At 43.3% G+C, this 23,396-nt stretch overlaps 1 protein-coding gene across 1 annotated transcript in view; it reads left to right on the top strand.

Annotated features, from left to right (window-relative positions):
* Positions 1-23,396, top strand: part of PLCH2 (phospholipase C eta 2) — a 284,031-nt gene that overhangs the window by 224,560 nt on the left and 36,075 nt on the right. The window contains exons 9-11 of the mRNA XM_077837140.1: positions 1,719-1,890; positions 6,583-6,690; positions 10,687-10,845. Of these exons, the coding sequence (XP_077693266.1) occupies positions 1,719-1,890; positions 6,583-6,690; positions 10,687-10,845 (439 nt within the window). The remainder of the gene's footprint in view (positions 1-1,718; positions 1,891-6,582; positions 6,691-10,686; positions 10,846-23,396) is intronic.

Raw genomic sequence — 23,396 nt, forward strand, 5'->3', positions numbered from 1 at the left:
CTTTCTGAAATCACACTTTAAAAAAAATAATACGTCTTTGCGTGTTGGATTCTGCATTTGTCCCAGAATCGTGTCCCCTGTAAGCTAAACAGAAATCCATCTGGCTTTGGTTTATATATAGTGCTGATCACCTTGGTTTCAAATTCTATGAATCCTTCTTGACGAGTTCTAAGGAGTGCAATGTGATTTCCCAGCCTCAGCCGGAAGGACCCAAAAATAGATGCTGAAAATGAAAAATAACCCTGGAGATTGATTGCCCTTTACACGATGTTGTCTGGGTTGTTAGACCTTGATAATGAACTTGTTTTGGCAGTAGTTCCGTGTGTGTGTGTGTTTCTTTTTGGTGGTCTTTTCTTATCAATAATCTAGAGCTAAGCTTCAAACTGAGTCCTGTAACCATGTGCTGTTGTAGGTGGTCCACATAGCTTTGATGCTGTTCCCTTTTGGGTGCAGTGTAACCCTTGGGAGCAATCTGGAATTAATCTTTCCAAATCCTAAAACTTCTGGCTATGTTTTCCAGTATGGAAAAAAATAGGAGAATTCTAGACCTGGTCCAAAGCCCACTGAAGTCAATAGAAACTCTCTCACTGACTTGAACTGATCCAAAGATCACTGATCTGTTAGCAGAAGCATGTATCCCCAAGAACATCCAAATGAATAGTGTCCTATAAATAGTGTCTGAGGGCTCTGGTTTGCCCACTTTCCATTTATATAGTGAGGTGGCTGATTATAAGACCTGTGGATGTCTGTGCTGGATAAATTGGGTGGTATTTCATACTGCATTTATCGAGCTGCCATCATTTTTATGGGGCTTTCCATCTCATTGTTTATCACCTCTGAATGTCTTGTCTTTGGAAGAGCGATTCATATTTTTTTTTTAAATGGCCTGGAGCCCTGCCGTGATCATGAATAGAATGAGGCACCATTAGGATTTGCCTGGGTATTTGTCAACAAGCTACTTATAACTCCTGTAGCTATTACACAATTGTTAGACAATGAAAGATGCTATGAGTAAGGTGAGGCTGTTAGAGACCAGATGGATGGTAAGCGTTTTAATAGAACAATCCTGCGGGGGCAGGAATGAGAGGCTCTGCCCACTTTGTTTGATATGTTTTTTGTAAAATACTGACTGAAAATAATTTTGATTTTTTTAAAAACGACATGAAATGACGTTTGTTGCAAACCTAAAAAAACAAGTAAAAACAACTTTGTACCAGAGTGTATGATGACTAGCAGCATGGTCATGTGAATCAGATGCTGGCCTGGCATTTAGAAAAGCTTGGACAAGTCACTTTACTGCTCACTGCCTCAGTTTCCCAATACAGGATAATGATGCTGACCTTCCGTAAAAAAGCACCTGTAGATTTATGGATGAAAATCTCTAGATGAGTGACCATTAAACGTCACACTTTATATAGTGCTTTTATTCTCTCAAATCCAGGAACAATCTCCACAGAACCGCTTTGTGAGAAGCACGTAGGCAAATGTTATCCCCAGACATGAAAACCAAGATATGCCGAGAGGTTGCAATTAATTTTGGGTCTGTAACAGGACACTACCATGTACACTGATTGGCTGAGTCAGTCCCTTGAGAGTGTCAGTAACTGTCCCTAGTCAGACTGAGCTGCTGAATTGGTTGGATTCAAATGGTTCTTTCTCCATCAGCTCTGTAAAATGCTGACTCTGCAGATGGTCTTTCCTGGTTTTTTCTTTTCCAGGTATCCTGTTGTTTTATCCATTGAGAACCACTGCAGCGTTCTCCAGCAGAAGAAGATGGCTCAGTATCTTATTGAAATCCTAGGGGACAAGCTGGACCTGTCTTCAGTGCGCAGTGAGGATTCCACCAAACTCCCTTCCCCGGAAAGTCTTAAAGGAAAGATATTAGTGAAGGTAAAAGACCTGCTTGTGTTTGCTCTCTAGCCCTCTTCTTTGGTGGTTTTAAGCTCATTCTGGGTTATGAACCCCTTGCAGCTTCACTTAAATCAGATCATTAGAGGTGCTCTCAAGTCACAGAACTTGGATCCAGATTTCAAATTACTCAAAAGGCTTGTAAAAACCCAGGCGATGACCCAGATGAAACACAGCTACTGGGGACGGTAGGAACAAGGACTGAATGTGCTTGTCATACCATCCCTTTGCACTTTCCCCATCACCTTATATCAGTGAGCAATGGAGTGCTTGTTGCTCTGTCCTTGCACCCCTGGCTGCCTTTAGTATGGTGGGGTGGCAATCAGAATTGAATGATCATCGTTCACTCAGCTCAACTAGGAGGTTCTGATTTTAACCCAAATTAAGATAAATATGTCCGGCTGGCTCTCACTGTAAACTTGATCTTTCTGTATTTATTTTACATTTGCACAAAACATCACGGTTTCTTGCTTAGATATTAAGTTGCTCTTCTGTGAATTGGAAGATGTCACCTGTATGTGCGTGTTTGTGTTTATACAAGCTAACATTTTTCAGGCCGTTAGTTTGTGATGTTGACTCTGATGCCTCTGGGTATCTGTTGGTGGGGGGAAATAAATAAGAGATGACAGGGTTATAGGATTTAGAATCCTGGTTCCCTTCACCTGCACATGCTGTAAATTATTTTAACAAATTGTTTGTAAGAGTATTTTCTTGCACCAAGACTCTGGCTGATGTCTTTTGCGCTTCCTTGGGGGTGGAGCACATAAGTGCTTTTAATGCTAATGACCCATTGAGAAGGATGTGTTCCTAACTGGCATGAACGGCACTCAGGCTGATGTAATATAAGAGCTGTTCTCTAATCTTTCCAGTCCAGAACCTGTTAAATATAAAGAAGTGTAGCTGTTTCAGGGAAGCCTGTGTTATCTATTGGCTCAGTAATGCATGCACTGACGTGAAAACCTTACCTGCAAATCTGTCCTGGCTCATTTTGGAAATGTCCTAAACTTTTAGGTCTATTGTATGTGCTTTCTTACAGTCCAGATGAAAGGGAAGGGTGCTAATTTGGCAGGTCTTGTGGCTTCATTAAAGCACCAGGGTCAAACTTCTGTCCTTCGTTTATGGTAGCTTGAGGAGTACCTGGGTGCCCCTCAGAGGAACTCGTCTGGGAGAAGGGGTATGTTTTCTCTTGCTGAAGAGGGGCTCTGAGTGCTTTAGCCTTCCCCCATGAAAACAGTTTGCTCCTGATCTGGTCTGTTAAGAGTGGCCTATGTGTGGAGGGATGGGATGCAGACTGAAGGCTTCATTGAAGGGAGGGTTTGTGGTCTAAGCAATGTTAGAGCCAGAGAAGAGGTTTGGGGTCAGCTCCTGGCTCTACCTTTCACTCACTGAGGCACCTAGGCCAACCACTCCGCAAACTAGAACTGTTTTCCCCCCCTGCACTTTGCCCCTCGTGCATGGACATAGAATTACCTGTGCAGATGGATGAAGATGTGCAAAGCAGCATCCATTGCCTGGTTGAAAGGAGCATTTGTATTCGGTCCCTAGTTCTTTTCAAAGTCAGGGCTGTTCCATATGACTCTTCCTTAAGGCACTTGAAATAGTCGCTGCTTAAAGTAGGTTTTACCTGTCTAAATAAATAACTCTTTGACCGCAGCTAAATTCAACATCTCTGTGGAATCCTTCCAGCATCAATCAAGAGCTAATGCCATGTGTGATGTAGCCTGTAAAATTTGCCTCAGGAGGGCAGGGCCAGTCTTGGATCAACTAAGTGAAAAAAATATACAGTTCCTATTATCTAAGTGTTGTGCAAGTAACAGGGCAGAGGCACAGTGGGCTGCTAGCCATGACTGGCAGTAGATTCCAGGTGCTCATCCAAACCAGCCATTCTGCACTTTTTACTGGAAAAACTAAATGTATAAAAACAAAGTCTCCTGAAGTCCATGTATGTTCTTAGATTAATTCAAACATAGCAATGTAAAGGGTTGAAATAAAAATGATTTTTCTTCACCCTACTCTGAACATTTAATGGTAGGTTTCCAGTGTAGCTCATGAGGGAGGTTCATTTTACATGGTGCTGAGTGCAGGACGCAAACACTAAAAACCAAATCACTTCTGTTTGTGGAGGTTTAAATATTAATACAGTCATACAGCCTTCCTCACTACAGTCTGCCAGCCTTTCTCCTTCTCTCCAGTCCAGAATAATAATGGGTTTTCAGCACCTCTTTTACCCTGGGAATCCAAATAACTTTACAGCGGTTTGTTAGTTAACTAAAACCTCTCTGTGCCCTGTGCTATACCTGTGTTGCCTGTCATATTCTTGAACTGGTTCCATGGTTCAAAGATGGGATTTTTCTTTGTTTCTTTTAACCTGCCTAGGTCTGGGTTTCATTTCTGATGCACAGGACACTGGCATCTCCATAACAGATGCAGTAGGTGAATCTCAAGACTATTAGAGTCCATTAGGTACTTAGTCAGACTTAGCACAAGTTCTTCAAATCTTGTCATCTCCCAGGCACCTGCTAACGAGAAATAACTTTCAGCTGCTTTTAACTTATTCAAGGCTAATCTATCAAAAGGGCCACTGGAAATGTCAAGGACGTTTTCAGAGATGGAATGAAACCAGAACAAATGGGATTAAGGGTAGGTTACAGCTGTGCTATTGTAGTGCCATAGAGTAGACGCATCCTACAGCGATGGAAGGGGGTTTTCCATTGACGTTAGGAAGTCCACCTCTCAGAGAGGCAGTAGCTAGGTCAACAGAAGAATTCTTTCATCAGTCTAGCCACGTCTACACAAGGGGTTAGGTGAACCTAACTTCAGGTCTCAGGGCATGATATTTTTTCCTTGCCCTGAGCAACATAGGTAGGTCAATCTAATTTTTAAGTGTAGACCAGGCCTAATATAACACAGAATAAAGCGGAGAGATACACTGGTGAGTGAAGATATTGTGGTGAGTGCCCTGGGACTGAGATGAGCTAGGCCCCAATCATCTACTCTCTGAATTGGGATGGCCACCTGGCTTAAATCAATTAAGAGACCCACTCAAAACTTGTGCCAGTCTTTGAGGTTTGAGAAAACCCTGGGGCAACTTATTTCTACAGCTCTATTTCTCTATCCCCTGTATTCTTCACATCCTTCTCTCTTCAGGTTTCATACCCAACTGGAAATGCCCTAAGAAATTTTCCTTGTGGCATTTCTGACCTACCCCATACCAAAGAGGTGCAAGGAATCTCATGAGACAAATGGTTCTGTGCAGGGGATGGACTGTCAAAGAGTGGCATGATGGTCTCAGACCAAGCCTTCACCTCAAACTGATCCAGAAATGAATGCTGCTTGCCCAGCTCCGATTCAGCCAGGCGATAAATACCTGTCTTCAGGAATAATCACACTGCAGCTGACGTTACTTATCTGTTAAATGTCCGCAGTTTCAATATGAATGACTTTACCCGTGCTGCTATTCTGGTGGAGTCAGAAATGCCGGGGCACTGGGCTGGCACACTCTGTGGTTCTGGTGGTGTGAATATTTGCTTACTAGGTCAAAGGGTTTCTGCTGGGGCTGTACAGATTAATTGCTTTAATTGTACATGCTGAGTTTGCTTTTGTCCTGGCAAATATCAGTGACGGCCCTTTCAAATGAAATTAAATCTCTTTCCTGTGTGGACTGAATGGACAGGGCAGCTGGCGACTCAGCTCTTTAAATAATATCACCAGCTCCTGTTCTTCCTCTTTTGCTGCCATTTCAGCTACTGCAAATGGTGATAAGCATCCGTCGAGGAGATTTAAACTCCCATTAAATCCTGCTCATCAGCAGCAGTGATGGCTCTTAGACCAGAAGGCTCTGAAAGGTTCCATGATTCTACCCTTTCTTGAAAAAGCTCCAAGCCCAGCCTCTGTCCAGGTCACTGCCTGAAGCTGTAATTCAGGCTCATTCCCCTCTGCCACCCTTTGCTCTGTAGGTTGGGGCACACATTGAAGAATACTATCAAATCTGGAGTTTCCACTCTGGCTTGAGGTGGCTCATAGCAGCTACTGTGAGGGGCAGTAGCAGCTAGGTTTGGAGGAAAGAAAGGGAGATGGGCAGCAATGGAAGGGAAGGTATCTCCTTTGGGCAGGCAGGATAGATGTGCAGTACCCTTTTCCTAGGTGTATATGTAATGTGAGAAGGAAGCTAGGCTTTTCCAAGCCATGTCCACTCACCAACGACAGATTCTGTCCCCTTTTCGGTCTGAGATTTCACGGCCAGACCTTCAGAACTGCTCATTGCTCATGAGCTCCCATTGAGAACCTCTGGAGCAGCTGGACACTGAACTCTTCTGAAAATCTGGCCCCTCGCATCCGCTCTCCTCATAGCCATTTCCTTCCTGACTATGTTTCTTGCATTAGTTCAGTCCACCTTGGGATTACTCAAGGCAAGAATTACAGCAAAAGGACCAAGGAGGTGGAACGCTTTCTTCCCTACAATATGGGCTAAAGGAGAGTCCTTTCTTATTCTTGAGTGGGTCACTTGACAACCTTAAACTTAATTGAACCCATGATATACTGACTCCACAGACCACAGAAAACCGGTCTGGACTCCCAGCCCTTCTTATGTCTCCAGTTGCACATTATCACTTTCCTCTCGTCATACCAAGAGATGCATGGTGACCTGCCTGTCTAATCCTTTTCGTTTTCCAGGGCAAGAAACTTCCAGCCACCATTAGTGATGATGCAGAGGAAGGGGAAGTGTCTGATGAGGACAGTGCTGATGAGATTGATGATGACTGCAAACTAATGAATGGAGATGTAAGTAAAACAGATACATGAATATAAATGTATGTTGACCTGTTCCACTGCAGTGGGATGAATGCTGAGTTCATATGGTGTCTGGAATGTGAAATTAGGTTCAGGCGCATAGGGTTCTCAAACTTTGTGAGACTCTTTTTTTAAGGAGAGAGAGAGAGGGAGAGGGAGAGGGAGAGGGAGAGGGAGAGGGTGTGTGTGTGTGTGTGTGTGTGTGTGTGTGTGTGTGTGTGTGTGTGTGTGTGTGTGTGTGTGTGTGTGTGTGTGTGTGTGTGTGTGTGTGTGTGTGTGTGTGTGTGTGTGTGTGTGTGTGTGAGAGATAGAGCTGACCTGAGGGTGACAAATCTGTTTCACGTCTGGGAGATCTGCATTAGAATTTGGGAGGAAAACTAAACTTTCAAATATTTTTCACAAAATCGGAATTGTCTAAATGTCTGTTTTGGTATCAAAACCTGAGGTTTTCAATTCAGGCAGAGGTACCTCCCTGAGTGAGTGAGTGGGTGAGTGGCCTTGTTGTGAGGCCACCGGCCTGGCATTCCATGTGGGAGAGTCCGGTTCACGTCCCTGCTATGTCTGACTCAAAACAGAGTTGTTCATCCCAGATGACTCTGATGCAGACAGAGCAGGGACTTGAATCTGGCTCGCCCGTGCTATAGAGTTAAGTTAAGAGAGTCTCACTCTTTGTCAAAAACATTGTGACACAGTCTGCATCCAAACAAAATGGTTTGGCTTTGACAAAACTGCACATTTTGGGGAAATTTTATTTTATCAAAAATGTTCTGACCAGCTCTAGTATCAAATGTTCCAGATAGGTACAGATCTGGTTTATTTTTCTTTCTTCCCTGCAGAGGTGCTAACCACTTACAGCTCCAGTCACCTTCATCTGGAGTTGGGGATGCTCAGTTGTTCTGCAAATCAGGCCCACAAGGGTGGGGTCTGCGTGTGTATGTGAGAGAGAGACGTACAATGCATGTATATGATCTGATTTTCAGAAATGCTGCACAACTTAATCTCCCATTGAAGTCTTTTGAGAGCTGCAAGTGTGAGAACCTCTGAAAAATCAGTCCATAAATATACATTACATGTGTCAGGGTCTATATATTAAATGTAAAAAAGATGCCCTGTGGAGGGGGTGGGAGAGAGCCATACCTACATGTGTGTCTCTCTATATATAATTTCATTGTAACTCTTAAACTTGGCACTGCATGTGTCAGAGAATAGACTGTAAAAAAGTACTGCAGCTGCTTAATCAATGGTAAATGACCGTGGGTAACAGCAGTCCAGTTGCTTTTTTCTAACTTTCCTTTGTGTGTGTGTGTGTTTAAGATAAAAATGTCACCTTGCAGATTCTTTGGTACCTTGGTGGGTTGTATTCTTCCAAAGTGGAGTATTCTTCCAAAAAATGTGAGCCCCCTTTCAATGCTTCCCACCCCATCTCAAACTGGGCCTTCTCTGGAGAATAATTTCCCCAGCTCTGTGGTCCTTTTATTGAGCACTTTTTGACATGTAGAATGCTGTGCTTAGTTGGCTTTAACTGTACAAAAGTGTTAAAAGGAAATAAGCTGTTCATTTCTGCTTACTTCAGCCTGAGAACACCTTATTCGTTCTTTCCTTTTTAGAAGTAAAATTCTTCTGACACTTAATCTTCTGGCATGCAGTGAGTATGGCATTGCAGCTTATGGAAACTTAATATAAAAGGGACAGCAGAAACCTTTAATAACATTAAACCAAGATTGCCTTGGACGTGTGTCACATTTGCGGTCCTTTATTTTTGTCCTTCAGACTATTTCCTTCTTTCCTATTATGGGTGCAATTGTTTTGTTTTAGGTCTAGAAGAGAAACTTCTCCTTAGAGCTGTGCTAGCGTGGAAGGGAGCGGGGGAGGACCTTGAAATCCATCTTAAGGAGGAGAATTGGTTTTGTTTGGTTATATTTCTACTGTAGCACTCTTAATTTTTTCCCCTTAATCTTGAGATCTGCAATGTTTTGACACTTTGCTGCTATGGTTTTTGTCTCTCTCTTTCTGCCTGGCATTACGTCCATTCAAAGTGGAAGGTACTGTACACCTAGGCTGGTGGTAGAGGTTAGCCTGCCGGGCTTTACATTGTGGGATCAGTCCTGTTACCAAGGAATGAACATGTGGAGCAGGGAAGAAAAAATCGTTGGAGGGTATTGAGGTGAAAGGCAAACCAAATTGTACTAAAAGTCCCACATTCACATGAACTATACAATCCGATCCCCCTGCCTTTTATGGTTGTGTATACGGAGCAGCTAGAGATGGGCAAATCAGATAAAATAAGAGCCTATGGAACACTCCACATCTGCAGACTTCAGCCCAAATTGAACTGAACCTTTCTACTGCCATAGGCCAGGGTCATGCAGCTTGTTGTTCTTCTCCCTCCTGTTTTCCACATGCCTTTGTCTTCGTTCCCTGGACTCACCAGGGAGCACCCAGCATCAGAAAGCAACAAGGGAACCATTTCCTCATTCCTGCTGGAACCAGGAAGTGTTTCAAGAGCCTGTTCTCGCGGCTTTCCAGCCTCGTTTAGTAGACAGTTCAAGTAAACGCTCACATTTCTGGATGTTGTTCAAAAGCAAACTTTTGTGACTCTCCCATTGGTAGGTTTTTTTCAAGCCCTTTTTGACGCAGCTTTCAGGTGAGCTTCTGTTTGAAAGAAGGAAGTTTTCCTCCCTCAAACAGGCAGAGAGAGCTGGGGGTAGTAAAAGAGACATTCTTTAGTAAAGAGACTCTTCCACTTTCCCTGCTACATCTTAGAGCTGGGCACATTACTTTCCAAAAAGCCCCTGTAGGCACTGCCTTGCTTACATCTTTGTCTTCATTAACTAACAATTTGTTTTAGTCTGACTTGTGCCGACATCTGGGATTCCAGATTTGCTCGACCTGGCTCGCTCTACAGTGAGGCTTTGGGAAGCATGGGAAACAACAGCTTGTTTCCTGATGGAATTAATCAGGACATTTTAAGGCCTGTTAAGCAAACACAATCTGTGAGGGTGGTGGGTTTTTGGTTTTTTTAAACCGTCCAAAGATCTGAAGTTGTGAGTTGCTCCATGTAAACTGCATGACTAGAAAAGAGAACCGTGTTTCCATCTCTGTTCCCCTACACCACTCCTCACCTCAGTCGTTCAACAGCCTGAATGGAAGAAGGGAGCAGGAACATACAACAAATATTGCGTTTTAACTGTGGAAGTCCTGATTCACCAGCTGCTCCCATTCCAACTGAATCCTGCAGGCACTGTGGCTGCAGACACAGGCTCTTCCATAGCAAATAGTTGATGGTTTTGATCTCTTTAAGTTCCCTCAAACTTGATGTGGAATAGAAATGCCATGTTTTATTCAGCCTTTGTGGGTGTGCAAAACTTGAGAATGGCAAAGCGCAGTCACTATAGTGAAATAGATCCGACTGTTTTTGTAAATGAGTACTACAAAATGGAGCCTGCACTAGTCAAGTCTCCAAGGAATCACCTCAATACCAGCTATTTCCAGGTAGCACATCAATGGCTTGGTAACAAAGCCCATGCCACATGAGCAGCCTTGCTGACAAGCGATTTTGGTTCCACGCAACCAGAAGTTGTTATATTTTTATGTATGTGTTTATTTATTTTGAAAAATGTTTAACTTTCATTCCATTGTGGCTTCAGGTTATCTATTTAAACTCCCTAACTAATCTCCAGGTTAGGGCTTCACATGCCTACATATCTGCTGTGAAGCCCAACACTGGGCACTCTTATAATTGCAGATAACTGACAATGTTACTGTATTTCACAGTGTACAAACTAAGAGGCAGCTGGGCTATTAGCATGGAGAGCAGTAGTTAATAACAGTCCTTTAGAATGAAGCCTCAGTCCATTTCTTTTGCCTCATTTTCTTCTTATTTTTTTCCCCCTTAATGTACAGTTTTAGTTTGTGTTACCTCTTGTTGGAGAAATGAAGATTTCACATTAAATGTGCCCTCATTTAATGACCGCATTTCATTGATAGGCTTCCACCAATCGGAAGCGAGTAGAGAATATAGCAAAGAAGAAACTTGACTCGCTGATAAAGGAATCCAAAATCCGTGACTGTGAAGATCCAAACAATTTTACAGTCGCCACTCTGCCACCATCTGGGAAACTCAGCCAAAAGTCAGACATCAAGAAGGTGAAAATCTTTTTTGTCTTTCTCCGCCCATAACAGAGTTGACTTTTCATTTTTCTCTCTCTTCCCCTGATGTACATTAGTATAATAAATATTAAGAATAACAAAGGTCTACAGAGCTGCGTGCTTAAAGGTAGGCTTCTAAACACACATTAAGACTCCCAAATTGAACTGACTTGGCTTTTGGGTGCTGAGAACCTGCAACTCGTGACACCCATGGGATTGGAGCATGCCCAACCCCTTTATTAAATTAGGTCTCTTCTATTTGTGCGCTTGGATGTGGATTTAGAAGCCTAACTTTAGGCCCTCAGCTGTGCCCCCTTTCCCTTTTTTGGCTTAATAAGTGTGTCTTGTTCTTTCCTTTTAAAACCCAATAGTCTTTTAGCCCGAAGAAGGTGTGTTACTATAATAACCAGTATGACTTTTAATTTGGATGAATTCCAATGTGTGTTGATCTCAACGTATAAATCATGAAACTTTTTTTTTTTTTTAAAGTATAGATTACTGTGATTGATACTTTTCCGTATTAAAAATGCTGGCTGCATGGGAGCCCTGAGTGCCCAATTGAATATTAATTTTGCAGAATTATAGTTCTGTGGTGCTTTCTGCAGCAGACAAGACCATGGAAAGGCTAATAATATCCCAGCTGTTGACTCCAAGTCCCACTGGAATCCCTTGTTTCCTCTCTGAGTGTGCGCTGCAGTGGCTGCTGTGTGCAAGGGAGATATCCTTGCTGGCGATGTAACAAATTTGTGCCTCATGTTGAGTACGCGGTGTTGAACTTCACCATATGCAATGCTAAATATAGACTGGAGTCACTCTGTGTGTATGCAAAGACATCTCATCGTGGGAATTTAAAGAACCGGCAGCTAAAGCCTGCTCTCATTTGAAATCTATGGCAAAGCTCCAGTTCTAGTTCGACTTCAGCGAGGGTGAATAATAAACCATATTAATTAACAATGGTTGAACCCCCACCACCCCAAAACCTGTGGCGAATAAGGCCAAACCTACCCTTTTTAAAAAAAAACAAACTGCTGATCTCAAAGCACTTGGGGTCAGAAATTGGAAAGAAACCATATCGGAACCCTCGAGCGTTCAAAAATCAGGTGTTGGCCTTCTCCCCTGCCCCAAGTCATGAATTTTTTTAATACTTTTGAGTTTCTTTTTATTTGCCTTCTGGTTTTGAGCCTTTATGATTCACATTATCCAGCTTCTCTGTGCAATCATGAGATCTAAAAACTTATCTTTTATTAATGAAGGTGGAGAGTCTCGTCTAATCACATGACTCTGGGAGCTGGGCCTTTACAGACCAACTTGCAATAACATGTCAGGAGTTGGCAACACCGAGGAGTTCTAGAGAGCCAGCTTGCTTGGGAGATTTCTATTAATGTTTGTTCTGGTGTCCTTAATCATGCAATTAAGTTGCATGGAAATCACTGTGGTTTACTTCTCTGATTGACCCTAAGTTAATTAAATTAACTATGGGAAATTGGGAGAAGTAAAAACTTCAATGAATCTCTTTTTCTGATTGTCTCCAGTTAATGACATGGAAGTAGCCAGGCTCTTAGGAGTGAGTCATCAGAAAGGCCTATAGTATTTCCATCCTGCATGTCCTTCCATATGCCCGTGAAGGAGCTATCTGCAGTAGGTCGAGAGTTTGTTATAATTGGCAGATATCATTCCCAAAACAGCCGGTCTCTCTCTCTGTCTCTCTCTACCCCACAGCCCCTTGGTCTCTTGCATGTAAGTCTAAAGCAGCCTTGACACTCTGTATATAAACCAACAGGAACCTTCCAGTACATAGGAGGTGATTGGGAAGTAAGTAGGTGGAAGAGTGGGAAAATACAGGCCTGGGATGGCATTGGAGATCTATCAAAACCGAAGCTCTGCAATCTATCTTCTTTGCAGCATGAGCCTGTCCTGCTCAACTCTAAGCTATACCCCCAAATGAGCGAGTGAGCTCAGATAAGCCCGGATTTATGGGTTTTGTGTGTGGACAATAGGGTGTTGGGCTAAAACCGAGGTGAGAGCCTGGGGTTAAGCCTGCTGTGCAGCCATACCCTGTGAGGCACACCTGGCTGAGCTGCCAAATGCAGGGAGAGTGGAAGTGGCTGTTTTTTTATTATTGTGAGTTGTATTAGTAGCGGAAACCATGCTGAGATCCACTGGGCTGTATTTTTAGAGTAACAGCATGCTTTGTTTGTAAATAGGGACACCTACATGTTGTTTAGTCTGCTGAAGCTGCCCGGAGAGCTCTGAGTACCCTTCTATTTAATGCAGCTCGGTGCTTGTGTCATACTCTGGTATTTCAGTTCCTGGGTGGTGGCTTTCTGCTTTGGTGCATGGGGACATTCTGTTGCAAAGAGCTCCTTTTGTTCCTTAGCAGGCTCTGTCTGTTGACTGCTATAATGATAATACTTTGCCTTCCCTAGTGCTTTCCATCCATAGATCTCAAAGCCCTTTGCAACTGTTAATGAATAAATCTTCATAGCCCACGTGTTATGCTGGTAAATCCCATCTCCAGTTTGCAGATGGGGAAACAAGGCACAATGCTGGCTGGTTCTTAGAGAAGTCTGGGGCAGAGTCTGAAGCAGAAAGCCAGATCTCCTGGCTCCTGTGCTTCAACCACTTAGCAGAGCAGGCTGCTCTGCATGTGGCTGCAGAGAGGGCTGATGCGGAGAAGGCTGCAGTTTCAAACAGAAGAACTGTGATGCATTTGGAGCAAGAGGAAGCTGGGTTACATGGGATTGCTAGGCAGTAATGGCCCTGTTTTCATGTCAGTGTCATGAGGAATAAAAACTGAGGGATGTTAAATCCCAGGGGGTGATATTTCGATCCTGCTTTCCTATACTTTGCTTTCCTGTCATGGAAACAGGATCTCTGCTTCTTGAAGACTTCAGCGATCCGGCTGCTGGGGAGTTCGGTCCAACGTGAACCCCACTGGGCAAGCTGGGTTCTGCATCGGAACCTGCAGTTGGAGTGAGTCCTATCATTCCGTGGCAGCACAGACGGTTGCTGTGGCAATGACTGCAGCGAAAATGTCCACAAGTCCCAAGTGAAAGAATCTTTTGTCTCGTCCTATTTCACACCTGTGCCCATCACAGAATTGCCATAGAGCAGGCAGCCCTGTTTGAGACTAAAATAGCAGGGATCTGGTTGCTCACGATCATTGAGGCAGGAAGAGCCGCAAATCAGCTGCATTGGAGTACGGGACTGGCAAAGCTGAGGGAATGCAGGTGCAGTTGCTAGAAAAGCATAGAGGAAGCATGCGTAGTGCCTGTCCCTTCTGCACCTCACTCAGTACATCCATAGCTGCTTTTCAGTAATGTAAAAGGTGTGGCGACTTGCATAAGGAAAGCACTCTGAGGCTTTAGCATTGGCTGCTAAACCCAGGGTTGTGGGTTCAATCCTTGAGGGGGCCGTTTGGGATCTGGGGCAAATATTGGAGATTGGTCCTGCTTTGAGCAGGGGATTGGACTAGATGACCTCCTGAGGTCCCTTCCAACCCTGATATTCTATGATTCTTTACGATCAGTGTTCCCGTCTCTGCCTGAAACCCGTTCTGTTTCATGTGGTGCCAAGCGCGTTGTCACTTGAGTTCTTACGAGACCCACCTTTGAAATACTCATGTCACTGGGCAAAGAGGGTTCTCTGGCTTTGCGAGGGGCATGGAGTACATTTCAGCAGACACAGCAGCAGTCTGAGGGGGCTTTTGTTTGTAAGTCCATGTTTTATTATTTGGGAGGCTTTCTACGATGATGGAGTCAGGCACATAATCACGGTTAATCCTGAATGATGGCGGGGAATCAGTTTTGCCGCGTGTTGCTAATTTAGCTTGAAGCGTTAATGGCACTATTTGGCTTTCCCCTTAATCATAATAAATATTTGTCAGTCCACATCCACCGTCACCGTTTAGCATGCGCCATCAGATGCTTCGAGTGCAGTGAGGCATGCAAAGCCTTTCATTTTCCTGTAATGAACCATTAATATCACTTTTTGGCACACACACAGCCCTTGCCACTGCACCAGGTAGGAAGCAGGGAATATGTTTCCCTGGGCAGAGAGGGGGCCGGGGGGAGAGAGAGCTATAGAGTTAATTTCATTCAAAAACCCCATTGTTATTGGAAACTTGTGTTCAGGGGTAGAAGGTGGCAAACTGCTCACAGCCATTTCTGGGAGGGGCTGGGAGAAAGAGGCGGGCCAGGTTGAGTTTTGTTGAAGGGTTGGTATCTGTAAATGGCAGTGCGCATGGCAAAGCCAATCCAGCTTTATAAAAAGGATATAAATAAAATGTTGCCAGGTTGTCTCATTAAAGAAGAAAGATGAGGAAAGGGCACTGGGTGGGCGCTAACAGCCTGGCCCAGAGCTGGCGAGTAATGGAGAAAAATGATTTGCACCGATAAATGCCGTGCTCCACTCAGGCTTTGGCTTATGGAAATAGATGGGGGTGCTGTGTGCACACTTTTGGAAGCTCTGCCTGTAGTTTTTACGGATGAGGCTGTTGTGAGCAATCTCTGCCACTTTGCTGGGTGGCTGGAGATTTCCTTGTCAAAGGAGAGGGAAGAAAAAATGGTCTCACATTTTGTGTGCTGGTCAGATCAGAGTTTGTGCTGCTAATGCAGTGGGGAGACGTAATGCTTCTAATGCAACAGTTTTCAACCCCCCCTTTTTTTTGACCCCCTTTTCATTTGCGGACCCCTAAAATTGTTGAATGCTATTTATGGAAGGCACAATGGACAAATTAATTCATTGCTTTTTGCACCGCTTCAGTCCTATGTATAAAGAGGGGAGGAGGGAATTGCCTCTACTTCGAAGGGCAGCTGCTACCGATGGCCTTGTTCCAGCAAATAATTCAGTCTCGGGATAAGGCGCAGCGCTGGGAACGGGGCAGAAGGGCTCAGCCTGCAGAGATACAGCGGCAGTCATTTAAACATTCAAGCGCTTAGAGGCCTCGGTACTGATTTGCACAAATGGGATCATGCGTTACATAATGCTAAATAACAATAGCCCATAAGCCAGGAGCCGCATTCCAGCAGGAGACTTGCAGAGTAAATATTTTGGGTCTGCAGCTTTGCAGGAGGCAGCACTGCGCTGTTCTGCTGCTGCGGCTTCACATCAAATGGTTGCAAACCTCTTCTTCCCCTTTCTCGGCAGCGGAAGACAAAGCTATTCAGATGTGGAGCAATGGCTTTCTGTGCCCCCGGGATGGAACATTTAATCCTCCCTCTAGCTCCAGTTTTCACTGGATTAGGGGTTGAATATGATCTTTACTATTCAATACATCCCTGTGTCTGGAAAACTGTTCTTGGCAGTGGAGTAAGTAAAGGGAGAGATGTGCTCCAAGTTTAGAGCTGGGATCTGAATCTTGGCTGTCCGAGGGTGTCAGTAGGCTCCCTAGGCTGGCTGTGACTCATGGGAGACAGGACCCACAATACAGACATGGGAAGCAGGAAGTTGGTTGGAGGTTCTGAAGGAACATTTTCCGTCTGAGAACGCCAGACGTGAAACATTTCATGGAAATAGTTTGATTTCAATGAAGTTCTGACCGACCCCAGGCAGGATTTCAGTGGAGCCTTGTCTGGTTTCCAGCCCACTCGCTTGCCTGGTTTCTCAGCAGCCCACCTGGTGGGATGCCAGGGAGCTGGAAACCATGCTCCCAGGATCCTAGCTCCTCAGCAGCCTGCACTCTCAGGGCTTCCAAGGTGTGGGGCAGTGTGCCAGGCAGACCCCCTTGGCTCCAGGGTTCCAGTCCCGTTCATGGAGAACATCTAAAGTCTGGGGCTTTGTCCTGAATCAGAACAAAGACAAATTTCAAAATATCAAAATCCTCCATGAAACAGAATAACTTATTTTCCCAGCTCCGATGGGACACTTTGGAGAGAGAAGTAAAAGGCTGACGGTATGAAGTGGTGACGAAGGGAGATGTCCCATCACCTTGCCCGTTGGTATAATTTATCTATTGCGGCAGCAGCAGCCGCCGAACCTCAGGTGGAAATTAGAGTTGAATTGACTGTGTCAACCTGAGGCCAGGAGCACTGATGAAGCTACAGGATAATCCATCACTGCTGAAGCTGAGCCACTTCCCTTGCGGCAGGAAGTGATTGTTCCTGCCCTGAGACTTTCCAATCTAAATAGACAAGACAGAGAGAGGCAGGATTATTATTCCCATTTACAGACGTGGAAACTGAGGCACAGAGGGATCAAGTGACTTTTTTTCCCCAAGGTCACACAGTGAGTTTGTGACAGATCTAGGAAATGAGCTCAGTTTCATGAGCTGCAATCAAGACCATCCTTCTTCTCTGGGATCCTTTCGATAGAAAGGAACGAGTTTGAGACTCCATCCCAAAGCCCCTCCTCCACCTTTGAAACCTCTCCATTCCAGATTTAATCTTCATCCTGCGGTTCTTGTCTCGGAGGAAGAAATTTCTAACTGTCTTAAATCTAATTCACGAATGAAGGGAAGAAAATAATTTCTTTCCTCCCACATCTCTGTCCAAAAGTGTGCATGTGAAATGACTTGTTTCATCTGACATAGGAAACATTGCCATTTTGGTCTAGAAACTCTTGAGGACATGAATAGCAGGTTCCTTACACCCTACTGACGTCGTGGCTTGATCTTGCTGACCTTATGGTAAATGACTTTTATTTAACGTTTTTCACTCTGTTCATCAGAGGCACTTATCTTACACTAGGATCTGTATGCAATGCTCATTTAGCTCCTTTGTTTTAAGGCCACTGAGGTATTCCTGTGCCTCTCTGTGTTTTGCTTGCATAAACTTCTCTACTGCGATATCCTGTCTGGCAATTTGGACGCTACAGGCTGGAATCAGCTCTAGGCTGGTCTGTAAGACCGAGGCACACCCTTGGTGAGCTACCCCACTGGAAATAAATAGAGGAAGAACTTGCACAGAACCTGGTAGGAATTGACAAAGTTGAAAAATTCTCCAACTAGGGATGAGCAAGGCAGTACAGATTAACCCAAGTCAGCCCTTCACCTGAAACATGAGCTTCTGTGACCTGTCCCCGTCACCTTTTCTCCTCCTCGCTTTAGGCTGCCCTTTCTAGTGCTATTTGGAAATGGAAGTGCTGAAACACTGAGAGAGGCAGGAAAAGGCAGAAATACTGTGGAAGAGGCTGTTCTGGTGAATTGTCTGTTATGATAAAGGTACACAGATGGACTTGTTTTAAAGAGATTAGTTTGTGTTTCCAGAATTAGAAGAATAGTGTGTGTGGGGATGGTTAAGCTGTTAAACTCTTGAGCTGCCAGAGTGTGTTGTGGCAGTGAATTCCACAGGCTAGCTCATAGCACTGGACAGGGGTATTTCCTCTCCCATCAGATTTTAACCTTGCTGCGTCTGCATGTTGTGGTGTCATGCAGGAGGGAAAATAGAAGCACCGTCTCTACCTTTTCTGCCATTCATTCTCACGTAGAAAACTCTCTCATGTCCCAAGGGGCCCAAGCACTGGGATAAACATCCAAATGTTTTAGGGACTTCAATCAGAGTTCAGAACCTGCACGGTTTGCCTGTCACCCTGCAGTTGTTGATGAACCGTTGTGTGAGGGAACTCCCAAGCCTTTAGGGCTGACCATCCTGCTCTGTCCTGACTGGTTCTTTTTGTTAAAGACAAGAGAATTACTCCTTTGAGATTGCGACGGTTCGAGGGACACACAAAGCTGCCAAGTCTGGCTTGAGAGTCTTGCCCTGACGTTACGTTGTTGGGGGATTTGAAAACATTTGACAGACCCTATTTGTAACCACTAATGCTTCCTGACTGAGCAATGAGAGCAAGCGCTCTGGGGGGGCCTGGCTTCCTGCCACCCGCCTTTTGGAGTGGGGCTGGGCTCTCAGATCCTGTGTTCTGTGGACTCTGTGCAATTTCCAAGACCTCTTCCCCTGGCATGGAAAAATTATCCTGATCCTGGAAACATCGCAATTTGCAGGAGCAGGGAGCCTAGATGATGCTCTTACAGAGACTCTGAATAATTGTGGCTAGAGCTGGGTGAACGTTTTTAGCAAAATGCAGTTAGGGTGCCACTGGAACACTTAGTAAATTCTTGCCGATTCTGCCAGATGGTTTTGGTCAAAAAAATCCTGAGAAAAATAGTCTAAAATAATCAAAATATTTCATTTCAACATTTTCTAAACAAAATGTTTCAATTTTTGGGTTCAAAACAAGTTTTTATTTCAACATTTCTCTTAATTTTATTTTAAAAAAATCAAAAATATCTAAAAATGGTTGAAATCAAAATGAAACATTTTGGTTTTGTTGGAACGTTCTTTGACCCAAAATGATTTTTTTTTCTGAAAATTTTGAAGAAAAATGTTCCTTTTGGCTCAACCCTAAACTAATTTTTTTTAATTGTTTTTGAAATTGCCAGTGAACCGAAGACTATGATCCAGTTCTATTTGTGGTGGCACCCAAGAACCCCCCACTGAGTAGAGATAATTAACTTTAGCTTGGGCTCTAGAATTTTCAGTTGCTTTTGATTCCAGACTTGACCCCCTCTTCTCGGCTAGGTCAGATCACTATTGATTTGTCAGCTGTCTGCAGTTGTATAACATGGTTAAACAGCCTGTCTCCGTGTGTTCAGTGCACACAAGCATTTATTTTAACAACATCTACACCTGCTCTGACAGATAGTCAGGAATCAACTATTTATAAATAATGCAGTTCTGTAATATGCTTTTGTAAGTTATTAAAGAGATCTTAATAAATATTTAATAACTAGAAATAGCCATTTTTAAACGTGCTTTTTAATTTTAAAGAAGAAAACCATTTAAGTAGTTCAAACCCCAGATTTGCCGATATATGTAGGATAGATGTTCTCTCTGTTCTAAAAATGCAGTAGCTGTGTATGGAAGGGATGTGATGTCTTGGCTCTTTAGAGAGGAGAGAGATTCTTGAAAGTTAATGTGGGTCAGACCTAAGAGAGGCTATCCCAGGAACTGGATACCTTCTTTTTTCGTTTGCAGTGTTGTTGTAGCAGGGTTGATCCCAGGATATTAGAGACAGACCTAAAAGTCGCAATTCTTCAACAACAAAACTTCAAAAACAGATTCCAACAAGAAACTGCAGAACTGGAATTAAATTGTAAACTGGACACCATTAAATTAGGCTTGAATAAAGACTGGGAGTGAATGGGTCATTACACAAACTGAAAACTATTTCCCCATGCTAATTTTTCCCCTACTGACAGGTTTCAGAGTGGTAGCAGTGTTAGTCTGTATCAGCAAAAAGAACAAGGAGTACTTGTACTCCTCATTCTTTTTTTCCTACTGTTACTCACACCTTCTTGTCAACTGTTTGAAATGGGCCATCTTGATTATCACAACAAAAGTTTTTTTTCCTCCTCCTGATAATAGCCCACCTTAATTAATTAGTCTTGTTAGAGTTGGTATGGCAACCCCCATTTTTTCATGTTCTCTGTGTGTGTGTGTGTGTATAAAGATATATATATAATATGTCTTCCTACTGTATTTTCCACTGCATGCATCTGATGAAGTGGGTTTTAGCCCACGAAAGCTTATGCCCAAATAAATTTGTTAGTCTTTAAGGTGCCACAAGTACTCCTCATTCTTTTTGCTGATACAGACTACACGTCTACCACTTTGAAAGGTGGGTGAGGTATCTTTTATTGGAGAAACTTCTGCTGATGAAAAATAAAGAGTACTTGTGGCACCTTAGAGACTAACAAATTTATTTGAGCATGAGCTTTGGTGGGCTAAAACCCACTTCATCAGATGCATGCAGTGGTGCATCCGATGAAGTGAGCTGTAGCTCACGAAAGCTTATGCTCAAATAAATTTGTTAGTCTCTAAGGTACCACAAGTACTCCGTTTCTTTTTGCGGGTACAGATGAACACAGCTGCTACTCTGAAACCTGATGAAAGATACAAGCTTTCAAGCTACACAAGTGGTGTTAATGTGTCACTTCACCGTGAATGGTCCCTTGAAATATGTGTTAACTACTTATGCTAAATAATCTGTTCTACCATGACACTCTTGAGTACATCTCCCAGCCATGAAGAATAGCTCTGTGTGGCTCAAAAGCTTGTCTCTCTCACCGACAGAAGTTGGTCCAGTAAAAGATGTTACCTCACCCACCTAGATCTTCTTTTTTTGACATTTATTTTTTAAAATTATGGTCCCGTCCACCCACACCTCATCCCTCACACTATCAATGACCGTTCAGGAAGTGGCATAGCTTTCTGTGTGTAGAACCATTGCCCTCTAGAGGTGCAAAGCTTTCTTAGCCTGGAAAACTCTATTGTGTGCTGCATTAAGAGTGAGGATAGTCTAAGCCTCTCTTAGGGAACAATCCTGTAGATTTTAATAGAAAATAGCTGTTCTATGAGGGGTTGTGAAGCTTTCTAAAGAATTCTCTCCATGCTATAGAACGCTCCAGGCTTACATTTGAAATTTTATATTCATTTTTATAGTTCTAGATCAACCCTATTGGCTTCATCACTACTCAGTTCTGTAGGATTTTTCCATATGACTTGGAGCATTTTAGATTTCTTCAGTTGGTTGCAGGGCACCGCGGGTTTCTTTGGGTTATCCAGCAAAGTTTATCCCCTCTCGGTTTTGGAAAGCTGTTTGGTTGGCATTGTGTTGGATGTGAAAGCGCTTTGCTGACCACAGCAGATGGGTCTAATGGACAGTGTAAGCTTTAGGTTTTAACTGGTATATATCAGTTTTTTACTAGTGAAATAAACCAAACCAGCAAATGTTGGTTAAATCAAAAGACACCTGAGGATCGTTCCTGCCTGTCGCCATCTTTCTCCTTGTGCTCATCATGACACCCTTGGTTTGCTGCCATGATCATTGCTGCACTAGAGGGACCCCGGAACAGTGGGGCTATGTGTATCAGGAGCAGCAAAATATGCACTGGAAATGACAGAATGAAGCAAAGACAAGGCTGTGGCGTGGGGATCCCAACCTTTACTTAATATAGTAGAGTCCTGTCAAATTTCAGTCATGTGACGTAACATGTAAGGACCAAGATTAATGTCCCTAAGGCATATCCTCCCTATTTCAGCCTCAGGATATTAATGTCCGCTATCTTCATTGGCCAAAGATATGCCAGCAAGCCTGCTTATAATATTTAACTGCACTTTTACCTATCTGTGCTGTTTGGTTTCTTTTTGTCTGCAGCCAGAGACGGGACAGAGTCTGCTCTTGGATGGTTATAAATCCAGAGGTACTCCACGGGAGTTGTTCCACTTTTATAACACTCCAAGATTTGCTTCTGACTGAGAATATTAAGAAAATAAAAAGGAAAAGAATGTTTCCCTCTGCTGTAATGTTTGTCATGGGTCTTTGTTGGTACTTTGAGTTGTTTATGTAAAAGCTATTTATGAAGAAAAATGTCTCTCCTGTTGATGTCCATTTAGAGGTCTCTTTCTGCTTTTAAGGGTGAGATATTTTTATTAGCAATTTGTATAGTGAATGCTGGATACAGGAGGATAATCTGTCATTGCACATGAATAATGGAGTGTGGCAGTCTTTGGAAATGCAAATTGGGACTATGGAGGAAAAGGTGTTTAGCAATCTACTTTGTTGGATTTTACTAGCTTTCTGTATAAATTGTTTATTAATGACTTTGGCTTCCATAGCTGAATGCACACAGTTAATGACGCTGCCAGGTGAGCAGCATTGTCGGAGACACAGGGCTTTTTTTCTGGCTCCAGCACAGAGCAACCGGGGCGTGACATATACACTGGTGACTTTTTTTCTTTTGAGCAAACAGAATTTGTGTTCCACTGTAAAGTGCATTTAAAAATTTGGGGGTTTTAGTGTAAGAAAAAAAGTGTCTATTCTCTTGTTTCACATTTTTAATTTTATAATAACAGTTATGTATAAAAGTGTACTCAGCCCACTAACTAAATTGCATGAACTTGAAGCACTGCCACTTTAGAGTTTATCATTAGCCACAAAGGGCTTAGGGAAGGTTGTTACATGCAAATTAGAAATGTTCTAGACAGGTTACTTAGCAAGCATCTTGGAACTAAAGCTAAACTAGGTTTAGAAACAGAACTCTGCTTCCCAAGTCTTGCTGGGGCTTGAGTTTGTGCATACTTTTAAACCTAGCTGTTTTCGTAATGTATCGTGGAGTGTAGTCCAGGTCAGGGCTAGGCAAGTCCCTGTAGGGACTGCACTAGGGAGAACAGGCTGTGTTGAGCCAATCAGGGAGACAGAGAACCCCAGGTTCTTGTCTACATCCAGTGGCCTCAGTGAAGAACCTCCCTTTAGAGTCCTAAGAAGTCTTTTCTCTTTCTTACTGTGAGGTATCCTATCATTACACATCCGAGCAATAATACAGCCACTCAAACAATAAGCAGAATTGTTTGACCTGATCCTGTTAATCCTAAAGAGTAGACAGCTCAGCTATTGTGAGAGAAGTAACTCCCATCAGTATCTGCCTTGCAAAACAATCAAATATTGATGCATGACACATAGTTTGTCACCGAATTTTTGCCACAATGGACAATGTAATAAAGTTACCATAGACTGGTGCATGGGTACTTTATGTGGTTCTTGTGAAAGTGACC

The sequence above is a fragment of the Eretmochelys imbricata genome, chromosome 18, assembly GCF_965152235.1.
Source record: "Eretmochelys imbricata isolate rEreImb1 chromosome 18, rEreImb1.hap1, whole genome shotgun sequence".
Classification (NCBI taxonomy): Eukaryota; Metazoa; Chordata; order Testudines; family Cheloniidae; genus Eretmochelys; species Eretmochelys imbricata.